The sequence below is a fragment of the Fukomys damarensis genome, unplaced genomic scaffold (genome assembly GCF_012274545.1).
Source record: "Fukomys damarensis isolate Sample0158 unplaced genomic scaffold, DMR_v1.0_HiC HiC_scaffold_2, whole genome shotgun sequence".
In the NCBI taxonomy this organism is placed as follows: domain Eukaryota; kingdom Metazoa; phylum Chordata; class Mammalia; order Rodentia; family Bathyergidae; genus Fukomys; species Fukomys damarensis.
In genome coordinates this window covers 59,416,421-59,434,655 of record NW_022900914.1, presented here as the reverse complement: position 1 = coordinate 59,434,655, position 18,235 = coordinate 59,416,421, and the positions used below count along the sequence as shown (strand labels likewise).

Below are 18,235 nucleotides of genomic sequence, written 5' to 3'. Positions count from 1 at the left end.
GAAGGGAGGGCAGGGACAAGGGGAAAAATGAGAAGGAAGACCTATTATGTAAAGGTACAGAATCCCAATGATGAATGTAACTGTATTTGTATGCCTAGATTGTACCAATAACCTCAATAAAAAGGAAAAAAAAAAGTTTGTTCGCTCATCTGTGGTGCTTTGTGGGGAGAGATCTTATTTGGCAGTGTTTTGGTAAATCCTTAACAACTGGCTCTTTAAGCAAAAAATGAAACATAACACCAAGCACTGCTTTGTAGCATTTGCCGGTATCCATGGAGTAAACACTCCCAGCACAGCTAATTTCAAGGTACCACGGTGAGTCACTGAGGCAGCCAGGCAGAAATGTTAAGGACAGGTCAAGTGCCAGCTGGCTCGGCACACACCGTCTGTGGGATGGGGTGGAAGGGGTCTGTGGTATGCCCCGACTTGTTGGGTCTGTTGGGCCTCACATCTTGACAGAAAGCTGGACACTTGGCCAGACCTGTCTTCCTGTCATCTTTGTGCTCCTATCAGAAGATGTGTGGAAAGGCTCCGGTTGCAGAGCACAGGGCATGGTTGGCTGCCCTCGGTGCAAGCCCTGGGCTTCTACCCAAGTCAAGGTTCAACCTGCTTTGGGCTCATCATTGCCGGAGCTACAGACCGGCTGGGTCCTGCTCAGGCTTTGCATGCCTGTGACTTGGCTTTGCTGGGCCTGTCAGATGTGTGATCGCTGCCTGTGAGTCTGCCGCAGAGAAGCATCTACACCAGACTTGGTGTGGCTGCCGTGTCTGGGAATTGACTGACAGTACCCTCTCCCCTCAGGTGAGTGACCTGTCGGGCCCCCACTGCTATGGCACCCACCTGCTGGCCCTGACGCGATGGATGAGCAAACAGACTCTGCCCTGCACCACGGCCCCACAAGGGTCCAGGGACACAGGAGAGCTGGTTCCATGCCTGTGCCTGCCGAGCTGTTCTGGGTAACAGATGCAAAGCGTGGCCCTGTGCACAGTGCTGAACCTGTAATAGCTCTATTCATGCACACAAAGGGGCTTCGTAGTCATTTTGCTCGTGTAGGAATATATATGTGGGGCACATTTCTGACTGTGAGGGGAATTACTAGGTCCAAAGTATACATTCAGGTTTGGAGAAGAATTACTAAAGTATCACAGCTAAAACCACCAGCAGCAAAGCAGGAGCTTTCCTGCGCCTGTCCACCGAGGGTTATTCAACTTTCTGATCTTTGCTTAATGGCCAGATGAAAAACAGTGGCTTCCTGAATTTCACTTTGCATTTCTCTTGTCATAATAAGCAACACTGGGAATTATCCTAGGACAGGTAGCGATCTGCAGGAGAAACGTGTGTGGTGCAGAGGGGGTGGGGACAGCGAAAGAGAGAGGTCTGAGACCGTGAGAAGCCTCACTGCATTTTCCACACTCCAGCAGAAGAGGCCAGATGTGACAGAAACTGAGGGCTCAGTCTGTGGGGGTGTGAGGGGTGAAGAGGAGGAGGAGGAGGAGGAGGAGGAGGAGGAAGAGGAGGAGGCAGAGAGTCCGGGAGGCTATTGCTGGTGGCAGCATGGACCTTTCGCACCCACTTGACCCTTCCCATTGTCTACACAGCCTCCTTCTTTCTGTGTCCTCACCTCTCCCCTCAATTCCTCAGCACTGTGCCGGCTCCTTCTGTTCCAGTTCCTCTACTGTGTTTGCAACACAGCCATGGGTGACTTTAAAAAGATGACAGAGGCAACTGGCTTTCTACTGCCACATGCAACATGCAGCTCTCAGGCCTTGCTGTGTCCCAACCTGGTGTGTCCCCAGGCTTGGGGACACACACTCCCTGCCTGGAAGCCCCCTCACCCTGTGTCCCCGGGGGTGGTTTCAGGTTCTTCACACCCTCTGGCTGATCCACCTTTTTGGACTTGAATAAACATGCCAGAAAAACTATTTGGTGAAAAAAGCCAGTGACAAAATCTGGAAGTACAGTCACCAATGTCACTGTTGAGCGTTGGCACTGCAAGTAACTTTGTTTCATACTTTTCTTCTTAACTTTTACAACGGCTATGTGCTATACCATGGTAACAATAAGCACAGGTATTAAAAGGAGCTCTAGATTTTTTCATCTCCAAACCTGTGGCTTCAGTTTACGCAGCCCAAACCCTCAAAACCCACCTTAGAGGCTTAACTCCTTCTCCCTCCTGCTGGCAAAGTTCTGTGGGTCCTAGAGGTGCATGAAAGCCAGGTTCTCCCTGTCAGTGTCGGGCCACCACGGCAGCCTTTAGCCTGCACCCAGATGCCGACCAGCAGACTTTCTATCTATTGGGGGAACTTGGGTGGGACCACAGTAGAGGGTGGATGGTACGCTGTGTATGTGTACTTCAGACAGATGATGACAGGCTTGTTGTCCATATCACAGAGCAGGATGGAAATAAGTGTCAGGGAAGAGAGGTCACAGTGGGCAGGGGGCACTGTGGGACAACTAGAAATCTTTATGGGGGGGGTCTGAGCTAGGGCATGCATGCAAGGCAGATTTCTGTAGTCATCTTTCTTACTTCATTTACTTGTTTAGGCTTTCTTTAGGCAGGTTCTTTCTCACTGTAGCCCAGGCTGGACTTAAACTTGAGATAATCCTTGTGCCTCAGCCTCCCAAGGGCTGGGGTCACAGGCATGTGCCACTACACCCAACTGCAGTCCTTTTTTTTTTTTCAGCTTAATTGAGTTTTTGGTACATTTTAGGGATACAGTACAGTTACATTCATTGTTGGGATCTTGTACCTCTACATGACAAGTCTTGGTTCTCATTTTTTCCCCTTGTCCCTGTCCTCCCTTCACCCCCTCCTCCCCTCCCCATCTACAAACACTTTATTTCCATCTTTTCATTATCTCACATTTTTTTTTCTTTTCCCTTTTTACCTTCCCCTACCCGTCCCACCTTCCCTACACCTTTAGCTCCTTTCTTCCCATTTCTCAATGTCAGTAATCTTATTAGGATATTCTGTATTATTGCAGATTATGCACACCAGAGAAACTATTCGGTATTTACACATGTGTGCCTTATTTATTTCACTAAGGAGTATGTCCTCTAAATATATCCATTTTCCTATGAATGAATCTATTTACTGTAGCCCTTTTAAAAGTGCTTTATTTGGTCTCATTTAATCCTACTGGCCCTTGAAAATAGAAACAGCAGATATCGCCGTCCTCATTTTAAAAACAAGGAAACAGCCTGCCAGAAACTCCTGGATTTGCCCAAGGTCATCATATATCTGAAGTTGGCACTGGAAGACAGGGCTTTGGGCTGAGATTAATGTGATGAGTACAAGCCCATGATTTTTACTTCTAGAAGCTTTTGATTTGAGTTTGGAGCCTTGGACTAGCAAGCATGGGGCATGGGTGCTCCTGCATCCCAATCTGAGCTCACAGCAGTCGTTGACAGAAACTCCTAGCCTGCTTCCTCCCTCTGTGAGGCAGTCTATTTACTCTCAGACCTAGGCCTGGCAGGAGGTAACAGACACTCTGGAGAGAAGCAGGGCAGGAACCAGGCCCCAGGAACCTTTCTCTCCCATCTGGTGTGAGAAGGAGAATGTTCCTGAGGGGAGAGGGCTGCCCAGAGAATGGGACTGGATAGAAAACAGTCCGAACTTGTATAGTCCATTGAACAAAAACAGGCCTGGGAATTCTGAAGTTGATGGATTTTCCCTTGTGGCAGGAGGAGCTGGAAAGCATCCCAGGTATTGAGAAGAAAGGAAGCAGGATCTGCATATAATCAATGGGGACAGGAAGCGCTTATCTGGGGCCTGCAAAACACAGGACACAGAATGGCCTGGAGCTGCCTCCCAGCACAGGGCCCCTCCATGGCTCCTACCTGCCAGCGTACACACCTCCTGGGCACCAGGGGCCATCTGTCCATAGCTGGGAGTCAGTCCCAGGAGAGGGCTCTCTGACCCCAAAGGCAGGAAAGGACTCCAAGAATAAGGGCCACACGAGCCACCTCTACACAGGGCCGTGGCTCCTAAGGAAGGGGCGAAAGGGCAGGTAGGTTCTGGCCTCCCATCCTAGTGTGTGTGTAAACATGTGCACACATGACTTCCACCCTTTTAGGGGACAAGAAAATGATTCTGTATTCACACCGAGAGGAAAGCAGAACAACTGATATGGATAGACAGGCTAAGAAAATAATGTTTATTGTGGGCACAAGCCTCATGCCAATTATCACACCACCCAAACCCATCTGACTGCTGTCTGCTCACTTTATGAAAGTGTTGCTCCCAATTCTCAGATCAAAGAGCACCTAAAATGTTTACATTAATAGGCATTAAAGTATACACATATTTTACATGAATGTATATAAACACAAATGCTATAGGAAAACTCATTTCATGGGCACTGTTGCTTAAAATGAAGCTCCATTTTTAAAAAGTAGGAAAAAAGTGAATGTGTTAAAAAAAATTAAGCAAATATAGGTGGTAGGTGGCAAAGATTAGACACACAAGTGACACTTGGGGAAGGCTGCTGTAGCACCATGAGTTTATAGAGGAGGGTGGTCCTAGGAACTGAAAAATGTTCTGTACACAAACCCAAAAGTCAGCATGGTCCAAGATGTGCCAATATTTCCTTTCCAAAACGCTTCTCACTCAAATCCATCATCCTCTTGTGGACCAACAGGTCATAAGCTCAGCATCTTTCCCTCTACCTGCTGCTTCGTTTTTTACTAACTAGCCAGTCACCAAGTCCTGCCTGCTGGCTGCTGCAATGCTTTTTCCCTCTTTAGCCCTACCCTTGGGATGGCTTCCTCCTGCCCTCCTTGCCATGCCTGGTCCCTCACTTGGGTTGCAGCACACTCCGCTGCCCAGGGACTTGTGGCTCACAGCGAAACTCACACTTCTTCCTCTTTTTCCTCACAGCTTCTTGGGGAAAGGAACCCAATCTCATGTGTGTGTTGGCACCCACAGCCTTTGGCACAGCACATCATGGGTGACAGGTGCTTGCTGATCATTCCAGTAAATAAAAGAGAGGGCAAGGGCTGGGGATTTAGCTCAGTGATTCTGCGGGCTGCCTCTCAAGTGCAAGGGCCCAAGTTCAATCCCCAGTACCAAAAAAAGAGAGGGCAAGTGCTCCAACCTGGAAGTGTTACTGTCCAGCCATCTGAGGCAGAAATGTCATTCTAAAAGACAGCTGTGGCTGCTCCTGGGGTTGTCATCACAGACCCTAATTTAGTTGACCCGGGTGAAAGCAGTGAACTACAGAATGAATGAGTCCAGTGCCAGTGGGTGGTCACTAGCTGATTAAGACTCCATCAGACATTACTGATAGCACATTTGCTTCCAACTCCACAGGTCTGACCAACCTTGGGCTAAATCACTACAGACGAAGGAAGCCAGGCCCATGACAGTTGCGTTTACACCGATCATGGACCGATATTCTCCCATGTTGTTGTTACTTAAACAATGTGAAATGACAACGACTCACAAAGCACTTATATTAGGTGCTAGAAATGATTTAAAATATGTGGGAGGGTGTGCACAGATACTACACTATTGAAATAAGGGATGTGAGTATCTGTGAGCTCTGGTATCTGCACAAGGACTCTGAACCCACGGCCCACACCGAGGGCTGGCTGAACACGCTAACCCCCTATAGTCGGGGCTCTGATGCTAGGGCTGCGCGGCTCAGCCCTTCTGTGGGATACAGCACTTCATATTCTTCTGTCTGTTGTTAATACCATTCCAGGCAAGCAGGTAAGTATGTGCAAAAGCCAAGAAACAACAGCATAATCTCTGGACAGAAGAGTAAACAAATTTCTTTAAAGATAATATATGCCTATCGGTTACCTGTGTCGGATGCTCAACTAAGGCATTCACACGTGTTACTTCACTGAATGACCACAGACTGACAAGCTGATGGATGCTATTTTCATCCTCACTTAAGAGATGAAGGGACTGTGACATAGGCTGAATAACTTGCCTAAGTCCAAAGATCACACTCTTAACCCTTTCATTGTGTTAGTGCTAGAAGAGAAGAAAATTATGGCCCTCCTGTAACCCATCCTGCCATTCCCCAGAACGGGGCACTCAGGACCCCAGGGGTGAGCTGTCCCACATCGACAGAGGTCATGAGCAGGGCAGAGATGGGAACAATCTAGATGTCCTGGCTCCTGGCTGCAAAAGAGGTATTATGGCTCAGTTTTTTTTTTTTTTTTTTGCAATCAACATATAAACTAGAGGGGCAAATATAACAATAATTGGAAGGGGATAAAATATTAATGCAAGTCAATCAATATCATAAGTGCAAATCTGCCAAAGTAATAAAATACACAATAAAAGAATAATTGTGGTATTCAAGATTTCTTATGGGGAAACTAGAAGGTATACTCTGTATGAGCAACAGCCGCACACTGCCCTCTGGTGGTCCCTGTGTGCCCGCTAGGGTAAAGGACTGACAAAGACCCTAGACAGAGGCTACCTGGTGCTCCGGAAAACTCAGGAGGCAGTCAGGAAATGGTAGAGGAGAGAGCAAAGATCTCCTGGGTGGGTACCAGGCCATCCGGGAAGATCTGAGCTTCACTCCCATTTGTCTGTAAAATCTGAGATAAAGAAGTTATGGACTCAGTAAGGAGTTCACGACATTTATTTATTTTATTTTTATTTTCACTATTTTTGGTACTGGGATCGAACTCTGGTCCTTGCATTTGCAAGACAGGCAGCGGAACCTCTGAGCTAAATCCCCAACCTGAGCTCACTACTTTTAATCTGTCAAATTGGCAAAGGCCTTTTTTCTCTTTAATTACCATGGGTAATTTTTCATACACCGTTTGTGGGAGAATAAACTAGTAAATCCTTTCTTGTGCAATTTGGAGGTATGTATCAAGTCTTCCAAAGGCTTATCACCTCTAGGGATATATCCTAAGGAAATAACTCAGGATGTGAACAAACTATGGTTGCATGAAGCCCTCACTGAAGGGCTGTTTATAATAGCCAGAAGATACTAAATACCTTATTTGTACAATGATGATATCTGAATTGATGTAGAGGGTGACTATTTACAGATACGCAAAGGTGCTTAAACTCTCAAGTGAAAAAGCAGGATATCAAATAAATATAGAATCCCATTTTTGTAAAATATGTGTTGAAGAGAGATTTGGGAGGACAGATACTAAGATTAGTTGAACTTATCTCAATAGGACAAGACTGTGTTTTTTAAATGTTCTCCTTTTGGCTAAACATATATTGTTTTAACATGTAGAACAAAAATATGTGATAAGAATAAGACATAAAATCAATCGGAAAAAGCATCAGTAAAGTCTATATTCAGATCTCTCTAACTGCCATTTCTGAGCTTCCAAGTACTATTTTCTTTTGAATGGTGTCTTGCCCCCAACAGCTCTTCCCCGCCATTCCCACGAGGGCCTGACAAGGTGTGATCTCAGCCACTTGGAAATCCCCCTTGGTCCTGGACAAGATGCGATGGATCTTGCTGTGCTTGCCAGCTGCAAATGCCTCTCCCCTGCCTTCTGCCCTTTCCCTTCCATGGCTGAACCCAAGGGGCTCCACTGTGGGGGAAAGGCTTGGGGCTTAAGCATCCACTGTTTCTTTTAAGCTCCCCAGGTGATGTCAATGTGAGAACAGGGCTGGCCCCAAATGCTCAGTGCATTCATTCCTTTGTGATACTGCACTTCCCACCCACTGTTTGGGCCTCTCCAAAGGTCTACAGTCCAGTCTCTTTTGCATCAGCCTTTTTTTTTTTTTTGGTGGTGGTGGTGGGAATCGAACCCAGGGCCTGTGCACACTAAGCACACAATCCACCACTGAGCTACACCCCAGAGCAAGCATCCACCCTCAGAACCATTCAACAATCTTCAGTACTACTACAAACTAGCTACCATGGCCTCTCCTCCTGCCTAAATCCAGGCCCAGAATACCTATCTGCATTACAGAGGATCCATTATAAGGCTCAAGGTGGAAGTTTCCAGTAAAAATCTATAACCTCAGAGCATCCCTTGTAGGGTCTCATAAATGACCCGTCAGAAGGTTACACAGGAAACAAATCATGTCTACTCTATGATTCCTGAATTAATGAATAAATCCAGTATCACGACCAGTGTTCCTTTAACATTCCTCGTGGTGCTAGCATATTACATGCCTCATTTCTGGGTGGGGAGAGGGGCTGCCATGCATTCCCCAGCCTCTCCAGCCAAATCCAGAGCTCTGTCTTTATGGAATTCCAGGCATCCCAAGCTCAGCTAGGAGGGCACATTTCCGAGCCCAGAAGTTCTAAAAAAATTTCTTGAATTTCATGCCACTTCCCGAGTGAACTGGTAGTGCGCTAATTCTAGACATAGCCTGTCCATGAGGTTTGTTGCAGAACTTAACTTTCACAAGCAGCTGTTTGAGGAGCCTGATGGGAGGTGACCAGGCTGAGTCAGGGTCTGCACCTGATGACCTGAAGCTGCATCTCTGCAACTTCCTTCCTGAGGTCATAGGTACTATCCAGTGACTTGAAAAGATCACCATTGAATTGAGTAGACAATTCTATTTCCAAGTCCCCGGATTGGTGACATAAACACAGGCTGGACAGGTGTGGCCACTGCAGGGTTGTTTTCTTAGCCCATTGGCCAAATTCCTCCAACTCACCTTGACCTTCCACGTTCCCTTCAATGTCCCACAGTTCTTATCAACTCTTTGCAGAGTGCCAGAAGGACTCACTCAGTTGCTCAAATGTGTGCAGAATTAAACTTAGGGCCATGGTTCAAAGGATCATTGATTTTTTTCCTCCTCAATCTCCAGCCTGCTCCCACCAAGGGAAAAATGGCCAAGGAAGATTAGTCCTGACTGGCCACTAATCAGCCACACAGGGGAAGGCTGCTGTGGTGTTTATGAACGCTTTGCAAAAACCAAAACACATCCTCTGTGTGCGACCCCTCATGCCCTGTCCTTCCTTCTGCTGCCTACAATACCACCCTGCCCAAAGTGCCCCAATGCTCGCAGAAGAATGCCCATCAGCTCTGTGGGCACTGCAGCCCCACTCTACCAACACCTTCTCTGGGCACCTGTTCCCAACCTCCAATAGCACCCTGCGTCCTTGTTCAGGCCATCTCAGTGTCTCTAAGCCTCTCCCTGTTTATGCCCATGAACCTTTGCCAAAAACTGCCATGCTTCTGTCAGGGGCTGGATGACTACCCTGGATACCGTTGGCAGGTAAGGGGTCCTAAGGACTCGGTGTATGGACATAGGCACAGGGACCTCTTGGGGATGGCAGAGGTGCTATCTCTATTCTTTCTAGAGTTCCACAGTCATGGGCTGGCCCAGGTTTGGGGCAAGGACAGGACTCTGATGCCACAGCAATAGCTAATACCTAGTGCCACGGCTCATTCTTCTGTATGGTTTATCTCTTTTCTTTTCTCAATATCTTGAAAGAAAGTCTTCCAGGGAGACTATAAACCTGGATTTTTCTTCTTTCTTTTTTTTGAGCCTGGATTTTTAACAAGTCCTTAGCGAAATTCTGGGAGTCATCATATCTATCTCCTGGGCTCAGGGCAGGCGCTTGTAAGCTGGCAGCCTCTGGACCATGCACAGCCTCCCCCTTACTCTACTTGGATTGTCAGAGCCCGAGGGACCAGAAGGAGCCTTGGGAGAGGACGCTCTAAGCCTGCATCCTGTTCTTTTGGCTTTGACAACATCTGCTGTACTTCTATTTAGGCTGATTGCTCGGTCTGGCTTTTGATTTTGGTTAAAGCACATTTTCCTGCCCTTACAACCTCTGAGAAGACCTATGGGTGCTGATACTATCATCCATGGCCCCCACAAAGTGCCACTGCCTAAGGGGTATGGACGGGACAGCAGCCTTCAGCATGTTGGCTCCGCTGGACTAGCACTCACCTGCTTCACAACGACAAACCCATCCAAAATGCCCTTTCTTTTTATGGCCGTGTAAGGAATGGGCACCTAAGGGGGGAACCAGGATTGGCCTGTGTGGTGCACCTTGACAGAGACCAACTGGCCTCAGGTATAGGCCTGTGGGCTTTCTGATATTTATAGTTAACATTTATGGTGGGCTTTAGGGGCTTAAATAATTCTGCTAAAATTATTGGAAATAAGTTTTATAGCTTGGGCTTTGGAATATCAAATACATACATGCCAACAGTAATTCCAGTAGTCGATAACTATAATAATGCTCTTGAGTATACATTCAGCTACTACCCAGAAAGCACAAACCATAATGGTGCTTGTTAGAAGTGGTGGAAAGGTCAACAGCAGGTGGATCTCAGCTATACAGGCAGATACAAAACTGCAGGAGACTAATTGCTCAGGAGCTGGAACAAGACTGAGCTCCAGCAGAACTCCTCCTACATCTTGGGATTGAGGACCACCTTTGGGATGGAACCACTTGGATGTACCTGTCTGGTCCAGAAGGGTCTGAGGTGACACTGAGCTTCCTGAAGGCAAAGGGGGCTCTCTTTCACTTTCGTATCTGTGATACAGAGCACAGCACAATAGTCCACATGTTCACTAGGACCTTAGAACATCTCTCAGACAGGCACTAACAAGTGGCCAGGCCCCCAGCTGAACCTCACATATTGGGTCTCTTTAAACAATGAATCCAAAACATCAATATTTTTTCTTTTTTTTTTTCAAGCTGGGTTTGGTGGTACATATCTGTCATTTCAGAACTTGAAAGGATGAGGCAGGAGGACAGCAAGTTTGAGGTGAGAGTGGGCTGAGTTCAAGGACAGCTTGGACTGCATGAGACCCTGTCTCGAGAAACAAAACAGAACAAAACCATCCAGCCACCACCTGTAAAATGGAGGTGGTATCAGCCCATAGCTCGTGCAGGACTAAGTGAGGAAGAAATGCATGTGAAGACTGCCTCTCAGAAAGCACCAGGGCTGGGGGCCATTCTCATCACCTCTCTGTGTTGGTGTCACCACCACCCTAGGTGTGGATGCAGCAGCGGGCCATGGATGCTTTAGGTGTAGGTGGTGTGATTTGCAGTCCTGCAGGCAGAGAAACGGGACAAGCCTGCAACCTGGTGTAAACTCTGAGGTCCGCTGGGCACAGAGGAGCTCCCTCCCTGCACAATGTGCAGTATCCCAGCTGCCGAGTCCTGGCGGTTTCCAGAATGACCAGAATCGGCCATTGTGCGGGATACTCTGGGACAGGCTGCTCTTCCTACCCTTCCTCATTCAACACTCTGGCTTTTCGAGCTCTCCACAGCACTTCTTTGTCTGTTGTTCAGAAAAAAGAAAAAAGAGAGGAAAAAAAAGAATCGAGCCGCAACTTGAGGGAGGCTTGAATTTAACTTAAACTGTGTGGCTGTAAGGGTCTCCATCCAATTTTTTTCCAAAAGATTATTCTCCAAGGAAAAAAGAAAACAAAATAGCCAAATCTCAAACATTTTTCAGTCTCTGTTATCCCACGGCTCTCTTTACCCCTTGAGACAAGATTTTTCAACAGGAATGGGGCTGAAGTTTGAGGGCATGGCCTAGAGAAGCTGCTTTCATTTCTACCACTAAAGACAAACTTGGATTTTTGCAGGCCAGATTTTCCCTCCGGCCAGCCCTCTGCTTGATGGGGCCAAACCACTGAAAGAATAAATGAATGTGAAAAATTTGCCTCACAGCAGCAAACGCTAAGATTTTCTACAGATACAAATTCCCCAGCAAACCCAGCCCAAAGATAATAAAAATGAAGGTTGGGTTTATTGGTCTTGTTAAAGGCTGCCTGCCTGATTTTCTTTAGGGGCTGAGTCTGTTTACACGGAGGGGAAGGCGTTACTGACATGGCAGTTTTAGAAAATCAACAGAGGCCCCCAACACTAATCAGTGTGCAGCCGGCTCAGCCTCTCATTCCGCAAATACTCACTGTGCATTTACCATGCTCCAGCACCGTGTGGGGTGTGGGCTGTGGGGTGCTGGCGGGGGCAGAGGACAATGCAGCTCAGGAGGTGGCCTCAGTCTGGTGAGGAAGGACAGAGCTTGGGTCCCAAGTGGTAGATGGCGAAGAGGCTAAGAAGGGAGGTGGGGTTTGAGCTCGACATCATCAGTTGACAACTTACATGCAGCAGGGCTCTATTCCAGAACCAATGTGTAAACACACTAGCAGCCTTTCTGAAGAATTAGAGATCTAGGCCACTGTTTTCCTAAAGACACTATGTGGAGGAAGGCTTTGGTCTCAGTGGTCAGCGATGGTCACCCACTGGGGAATGAGGGGCTCACAGGCGTAGCATCCGCAGGGTCTGGGACAGGGGTGTCAGCAACACCGTATGCTCCCTACTTAATTATAACTCAGGGCTGGTGTATAGCTCAGTGGGAGAGTACTTGCCTAGCATTCATGAGGCTCAGGGTTCAATTCCCAGCACTGCCAAAAGCTAGAAGGTGAGCTAACTGTTGCATACATTCTACCCGCCTGCCTTGAGAGCACACCTTTCTAATGATGCAAATAAGGCAGGCTCAAGCAGATTACCAGACTTCTGATTTCTGCCACAGGCCTAGCCTGTCTCAGGACCACCCAGGGGGACCCTTCAGCTCCAAGCACCCCCTCATGACCTCTGCAACCTACGGCTGTGCCTGTTAGTGGCTCAGTGCAAACCTGGGAGGACAGACCCAAGTAGGAGTCCAGGCAGGCCCCATTCTTTGTCTCCTCTGCTTCCAGGCTACCCCGCAGAGAAGACAGTGGCAGACGGTGTTCAGAGCAGCTCCCTCTATGAGGGGGACCCCACCACTCAGGTCTACATGTGACCTTTGTGCAGGCAAGGATCCAACGCACTGGACTATGAGGCCTACTGTGCTGTGTGGTTTTGATTAAGATGATGATAGAGGCTAATCTTTACCCCAGATAACAACTCCAACATTAGTCTAGTTTTCATTTAATCCCCCACCAGCCTGTGAGAGGAGGAGGCTCACTGTTATTCCCATTTTACATACAAGGAAACTAAGATTACTGTGGTTGTCATTTATCCAAGGCTACACAGCCAGGGATGGTACAGCCAGGGTTTAAATATTAGATACTAAGTCTCATGGCCTAAAAATACTCAGAGGAAAATCATTTCCTGATCCTGAATCATGGAAAATGAAGAGCCGGAAGGAACCACAATGTCAAACCCTGGTGGTGTGACCTGGTGGGGGCCGAGCGGCCACAGCAGGAGAGGAGTCCAGGATCTACCTGCTGGGCAGTCCCCATGAGGGCAGTGGGGTGTCCCTGCAGTGTTCAGGGGACGGCATGGGGGGCACTGTGCAGGGGGCCTGGGGTCCCCAGGGATGAACAGCGAAGTGAGTTGGGGCTGGACAGGCGGCCAGCACAGTGTGGTCCTCAGGCCTCGGAAGGCTGGGCAGGCAACCTCTCTCCAGGTGAGGCCTTGGAGTTCTTTTCTAAAGCTGCCACCTTTGATGATTCTCTAAATCCTGTGAGCGAAGTGGCAGCCTGGGGTGGGGAAGCCCCAGAATTTGGCTGCTGTACAGCTTCACTCTGAGTACAAGTTGTTTGTTTTTTTTCCTGGTACTGGGGATCGAACTTGGGTCCTTGCACTTGCAAAGCAGGCACCAGAACCACTGTGCTGAATCCCCGGCAGCTTCACTCTGTTTCCCAATGGGAAAGTGGGTACCTGGATATCTGGGGAGATGGGTGGTCTCAGGTTCTGCGGGCTGGGCCTGGGACCTTGGTTCCTTCCCTACAGCAGTGCTGGCCAAGTAAGGCCTTAAAGGTTAGGAAAGATGCTTTTTTCTCTTGTAATTTTTTATTGGTACATTATAGGTATATAATACAGTTACATTCATCATTGGGATCTTGTACCTTTATATGACATATCTTGGTTCTTATTTTTTTCCCATTTCCCTATCCTCCCTTCCCCACTCCACCTTCCTTTGTAATTTTTAAGTAAAAAAAAAAATTTTTTTTTTTGTTTTTTGTTTTTTGGGGCAGAGTCTTTCTTATGGAGCCCCAGCTAGCAGTGATCCTCCTGCCTCAGCCTGACAAATGCTGCGATTGCAGCAGAGTTCACCACCATGCCCAGCTTTTTAAATTTTATTTTTTTAACTTTTTAAACTAAGGTCTATGCAAGTGCAAGATCCTGATCCTACATACAGCTCAGTGCATTTTTAATTTGTAGATATTATGTAAGCACCACCCACACCGAAATAATAGACTGTGTTGAAATGGGCTGTAAACTGCAAAGATGCAAGCACACTCCCCTTATAAAACCCTAAAACAGGACTAAGCGGACACGGCCTGGGGTCCCCACTACACAGGCCCCAGTGTTACTACTGTGTCCCAAGCAGGGCTCCCTAGGCTGGGATTCTCAAGCCCCAAGGCAGCTAAGTAGCTAGGCAGGAGAGAGAGAAGAGAGAGAAGAGAGAGAAGAAAGGAAGGCGGGAGAGACCGGGAGGGAGAGAGAGTGGGAGCCAGAGGGAGAGGGATAGGTGGGATCCTTGCAACCTAAAGGCGTCTAACTCAACTCCAACTTTGGCTGCCACAAACAAAGAGCAGCCCCTCAGGTGCTGGGCAGACTCGAGGTGGGGGGGACTGGGGTGCGCCAAGTTCTGAGAGGCTCCTAGAGGTGGGGGCCCCAGCCCTGTGCAAGGAGCAACAGCGAGAAACCGCCCGAACTGGTTACATTCCAGCAAGATTAGCACAAGGCCGGGCCTGCTCCAGCACACCCCTCCTCCCCTCTGGGCTGTGAAAAGGATTTTTAACTATTTCCCTCCTCCTAGCTGTCCAGCCCCACACACTGACAACGCTCCCCCGCTGTTTGCACATTAACCTCCCATTTGCCAGGCAGTGTCTCAGAGGCTGCAGATTAACACCCACCAACCCGGACAATGGGCCCCAGGGAGGGCACAAGGGGTTCAGACAAAGGATCCAGACGACAAGCCTAGTCAATCACTCTCAGCGACCACTGGGCATGAGAACAGGGGCTCCAGACTCCAGACAGGACACACAGAAATCACCGCCAGCACCTGCCCCTTGCAGAGTTTGTGGCCCTCACGCAGGCCCTATCCAGAAGGGACTGCCACTGAAGGGCTGGGGAACGGAGCTGGGAAGGGCGGCCCTGGAAGAGCCTGCCCATTTCGCTCCACTCAGCTCTCGGGACAGAGCAGGAAGCAAGTGGCCCCTCCCCAAAGCAGCTGGTAGGCATCAATCCACACGCTAATGACAGTTTCACATTCTTGTGTGCGGGTGCACACACATGTGAACATGGAAAAGCAGCAGCATGCATGTGAGGGACCCAAGTTCCTCTACCCCAGCTGCCCAACGAAGGCTTTGGCATGTGTATTAAAATATCCTCTAGGTGACTCAAATTCAACCTTGTCCTCAATCCAAGCCTCTTTTTTTTTTTTTTTTTTTTTAAATACCAGGGATCAAACTTGGGTCCTTGTGCTTGAGAGGCAGGTGGTGGAACCACTGAGCTAAATCCCTGGCCCAACCCAAGCCTTTTACAAAGAATGTTCTCCTTCATCAACTGAGGACCTTGGCCTCACCATGTACCCCAGGCTGGGCTTGAACCTTAATGATTCACCTGCCTCAGCCTCCTGTGTGCTGGGATCACAGGAGGTTCCCACCATGCCTGCTATGATTCTATATTTCTAACATTCTCAGGCAGTGCTCTCTTTGCTCCTTCCCCAGGTGGTGACACTGTCTGGCTCCTGTCGCCACCTTCTGAGGCAGCCAGTTCTAGTGGGAGACAGCTCTACAGGGAGCCCTCTGCATGCTGAGACCTCCCATCATGGCCAGAGGAGGTTCCCTTGCTCTTGAGAAAAGCCCTGCTCTTCACCTGTACCTGTACATCTGGGTCTCTATCCTCGCAGGGAGACTATTTCTCAGAACCCCCAGAGTTCACAGTGCCAACGCTGGATAGGGGGCAGGGAGCAGAGCCCCCAACGGAAACAGAAACCAGAGTTCCTGCCCCGGGGCATCCAACATATAAGAAAGTGAAGACAATTAAAAAGCAACAACCACAATTAATATGGTTTACACAGGCAAAACTCATTAAGTGTGGGTTGCCATGCTGGAGGTTACCTTTACTGGGCAAACACTTTCTTTACAGACAGTCCACATTAATTGCAAACAAGATGCCAGGGGGAATATTTAAACGGCTATGAAACACCCTTTGAGCACCCCAATGGAAGGGCAGAGCACCCCTAACCTAAAAGGGATCCACACAGAGCCTTGCCCAGGGAGCCCCCTGCCGGCCTGCCTTAAATTCCTGCAAAGTTCCAATGAACCCACTTTGTTTCTTGGGGTTGGGGATGGAGCTGGGTGGTGACACACAAGGCCCTGGGTTCAGTCTACAGCGCTGCCAAAAACTAGAAACATTCACCCTCTTTGGGAAGTTTTATAATTCAGAAGCCTCCCTCCCTCACACAGACATCTAGCCCACTCGTGAGTGAACTGTGTAACCAGGCAGGGAGTGCTGCAGGAATCACTTCCCCCTTACTGCTGTGTGCGTGCGTGCGTGTGTGCGTGCGTGAGTGTGGTTTCTGGTTCAAGGTGGCCATGAGTCTACAGTAATCATCCCTAGTCATCAGATGATGTGGACTGGCCCCCACAGAGTTTTTATCTGGGCGTCCTGCCCTTCTACCTGCTCCAGCCTGGGAACTCCTTAGAGCTCCAGAAAGCAGTACTGACCCAAGGGATCCCACTCCATCTCCTGGCCCCTGCAAGTTACAGATGACTGGGGTCTGGCTGAGCTGGGCTGACTGCACCCATTAGTAGTTCTGTTAACTTAGTCTAAAGTTACCCTTTCTCAGCCTCAATCCCCACATATTTAAAACAAACAAAAAAAAAGGTAATATAACAATCCAGTTCCTAAGGTTGTACTGCAGTTTAACTGAGCAAGCAGAGCACTTGGACTAGGTAAACTATTATAATGGCAATAAAAAGTAGAAGAGCTTTCTTTCTTTTCTTTTTTTTTTATTTTGAGATAAGGTCTTGCTAAGTTGCCAAGGCTATAGAGGTATGGAGGAGACCCTTCTGTATTGTTGGTGAGAATGTAAACTAGTACCACCACTAAGGAACTCAGTATGGAGAGTCCTCAAAAAACAAAAACTAGGGCCCAGGATATAGCTCAGCGGCACAGCGCCTGACTGACAATGACAAGGACAATGTCCTGAGTTCAATCCCCAGTACCAAAAAAACAAAAAACAAGCAAACAAACAAAAAAAAACCCCCAAAACTAGAAATTCCATTCCACACAGCTACTGTCCTCCTAGGCATCTTCCTGAAAGTTAAAGACGCCACATTACAGTAATCCATGCATACCTATGTTTACAGCAGCACAACTCATAGTAGTTAAATCCTAGAAACAGACTGTATGTCCATCAACAGATGACTGGGTAAAGAAAATGTGGTGTTTACACACAATGGAGTACTACTCTGCCATAAAGATAAATGAGTCATTTATACAAAATAGATGCACCTTGAGACCATGTTAGGTGAAATAAATGTTATTTTTTTATCTTATTGAGTTTACTGGTACCTTTCAAGTATACAGTACAATTACATACATCATTGGGATCTTGTACCTTTACATGACAGGTCTTGGTTCTCATTTTTTCCCCCATACCCCTGCCCTCCCTTCCTCCCCTCCACCCTTCCCTATTTACAAAGACTTTGTTTCAATTTTTTCCTTTTCTCAGATTTTTTTCTTGTCCCTTATTTCCTTTCCCTATCCTTCCCACTTCCCCTACACCTTTAGCCCCTTTCTTCTTATTTCACATTAAATAAGCATTATTTTAAAAAATACATTCCATTTTATTTTATCCCATTCCCCTCCTCAAGCCTCCCTATGTACAGAAGCTTTGTTTCCATTTTCTCCTTCTATTTTCACTTTTTTTCTTGTTCCTTCCCTCCCTGCTCCCTCCCTCCTCGTTTCCCTTCCCATTTGAAAACTTTCATCCCATTTCTCAACATCCATTATACATTTCAGTCCTTATTTCCACTTTTGGTTTCTCACACCAGAGAAACAATGAAGTATTTAAACATATGTGTCCAATTTATTGGTGCAATAAATATTATTAAAATTTAAATATTGCATGCTTTTTCTTATATGAGAAACCTAAATTATAAATAAAAAGCAAAACAAATGATAGATAGTAGAAGTAGGGAAGATAGATCTTTCTCAAATGGGAAAGGGATGAAGAAATGGAAGGACAGAAGAGGGGTGTAGGGGGGAAGAAACAGTGATGAAAGGAATTTAGATGTGTTATGTACATCAACCAACTCTGCACAAGAATGTAAACATATGTTCTGCAAACATGTACTAGCCCAAGC

The 18,235-nt window shown here is 47.5% G+C and overlaps 1 protein-coding gene across 1 annotated transcript in view; it reads right to left on the bottom strand.

Annotated features, from left to right (window-relative positions):
- Tcf7l1 (transcription factor 7 like 1) overlaps nt 1–11,975 on the bottom strand; it is a 47,260-nt gene extending 35,285 nt beyond the window's left edge. The window contains exon 1 of the mRNA XM_010635243.2: nt 11,845–11,975. Coding sequence (XP_010633545.1) covers nt 11,845–11,847 — 3 coding nt within the window. The 5' untranslated portion in view covers nt 11,848–11,975. The remainder of the gene's footprint in view (nt 1–11,844) is intronic.
- Between the last annotated feature and the right edge of the window lie 6,260 nt (nt 11,976–18,235).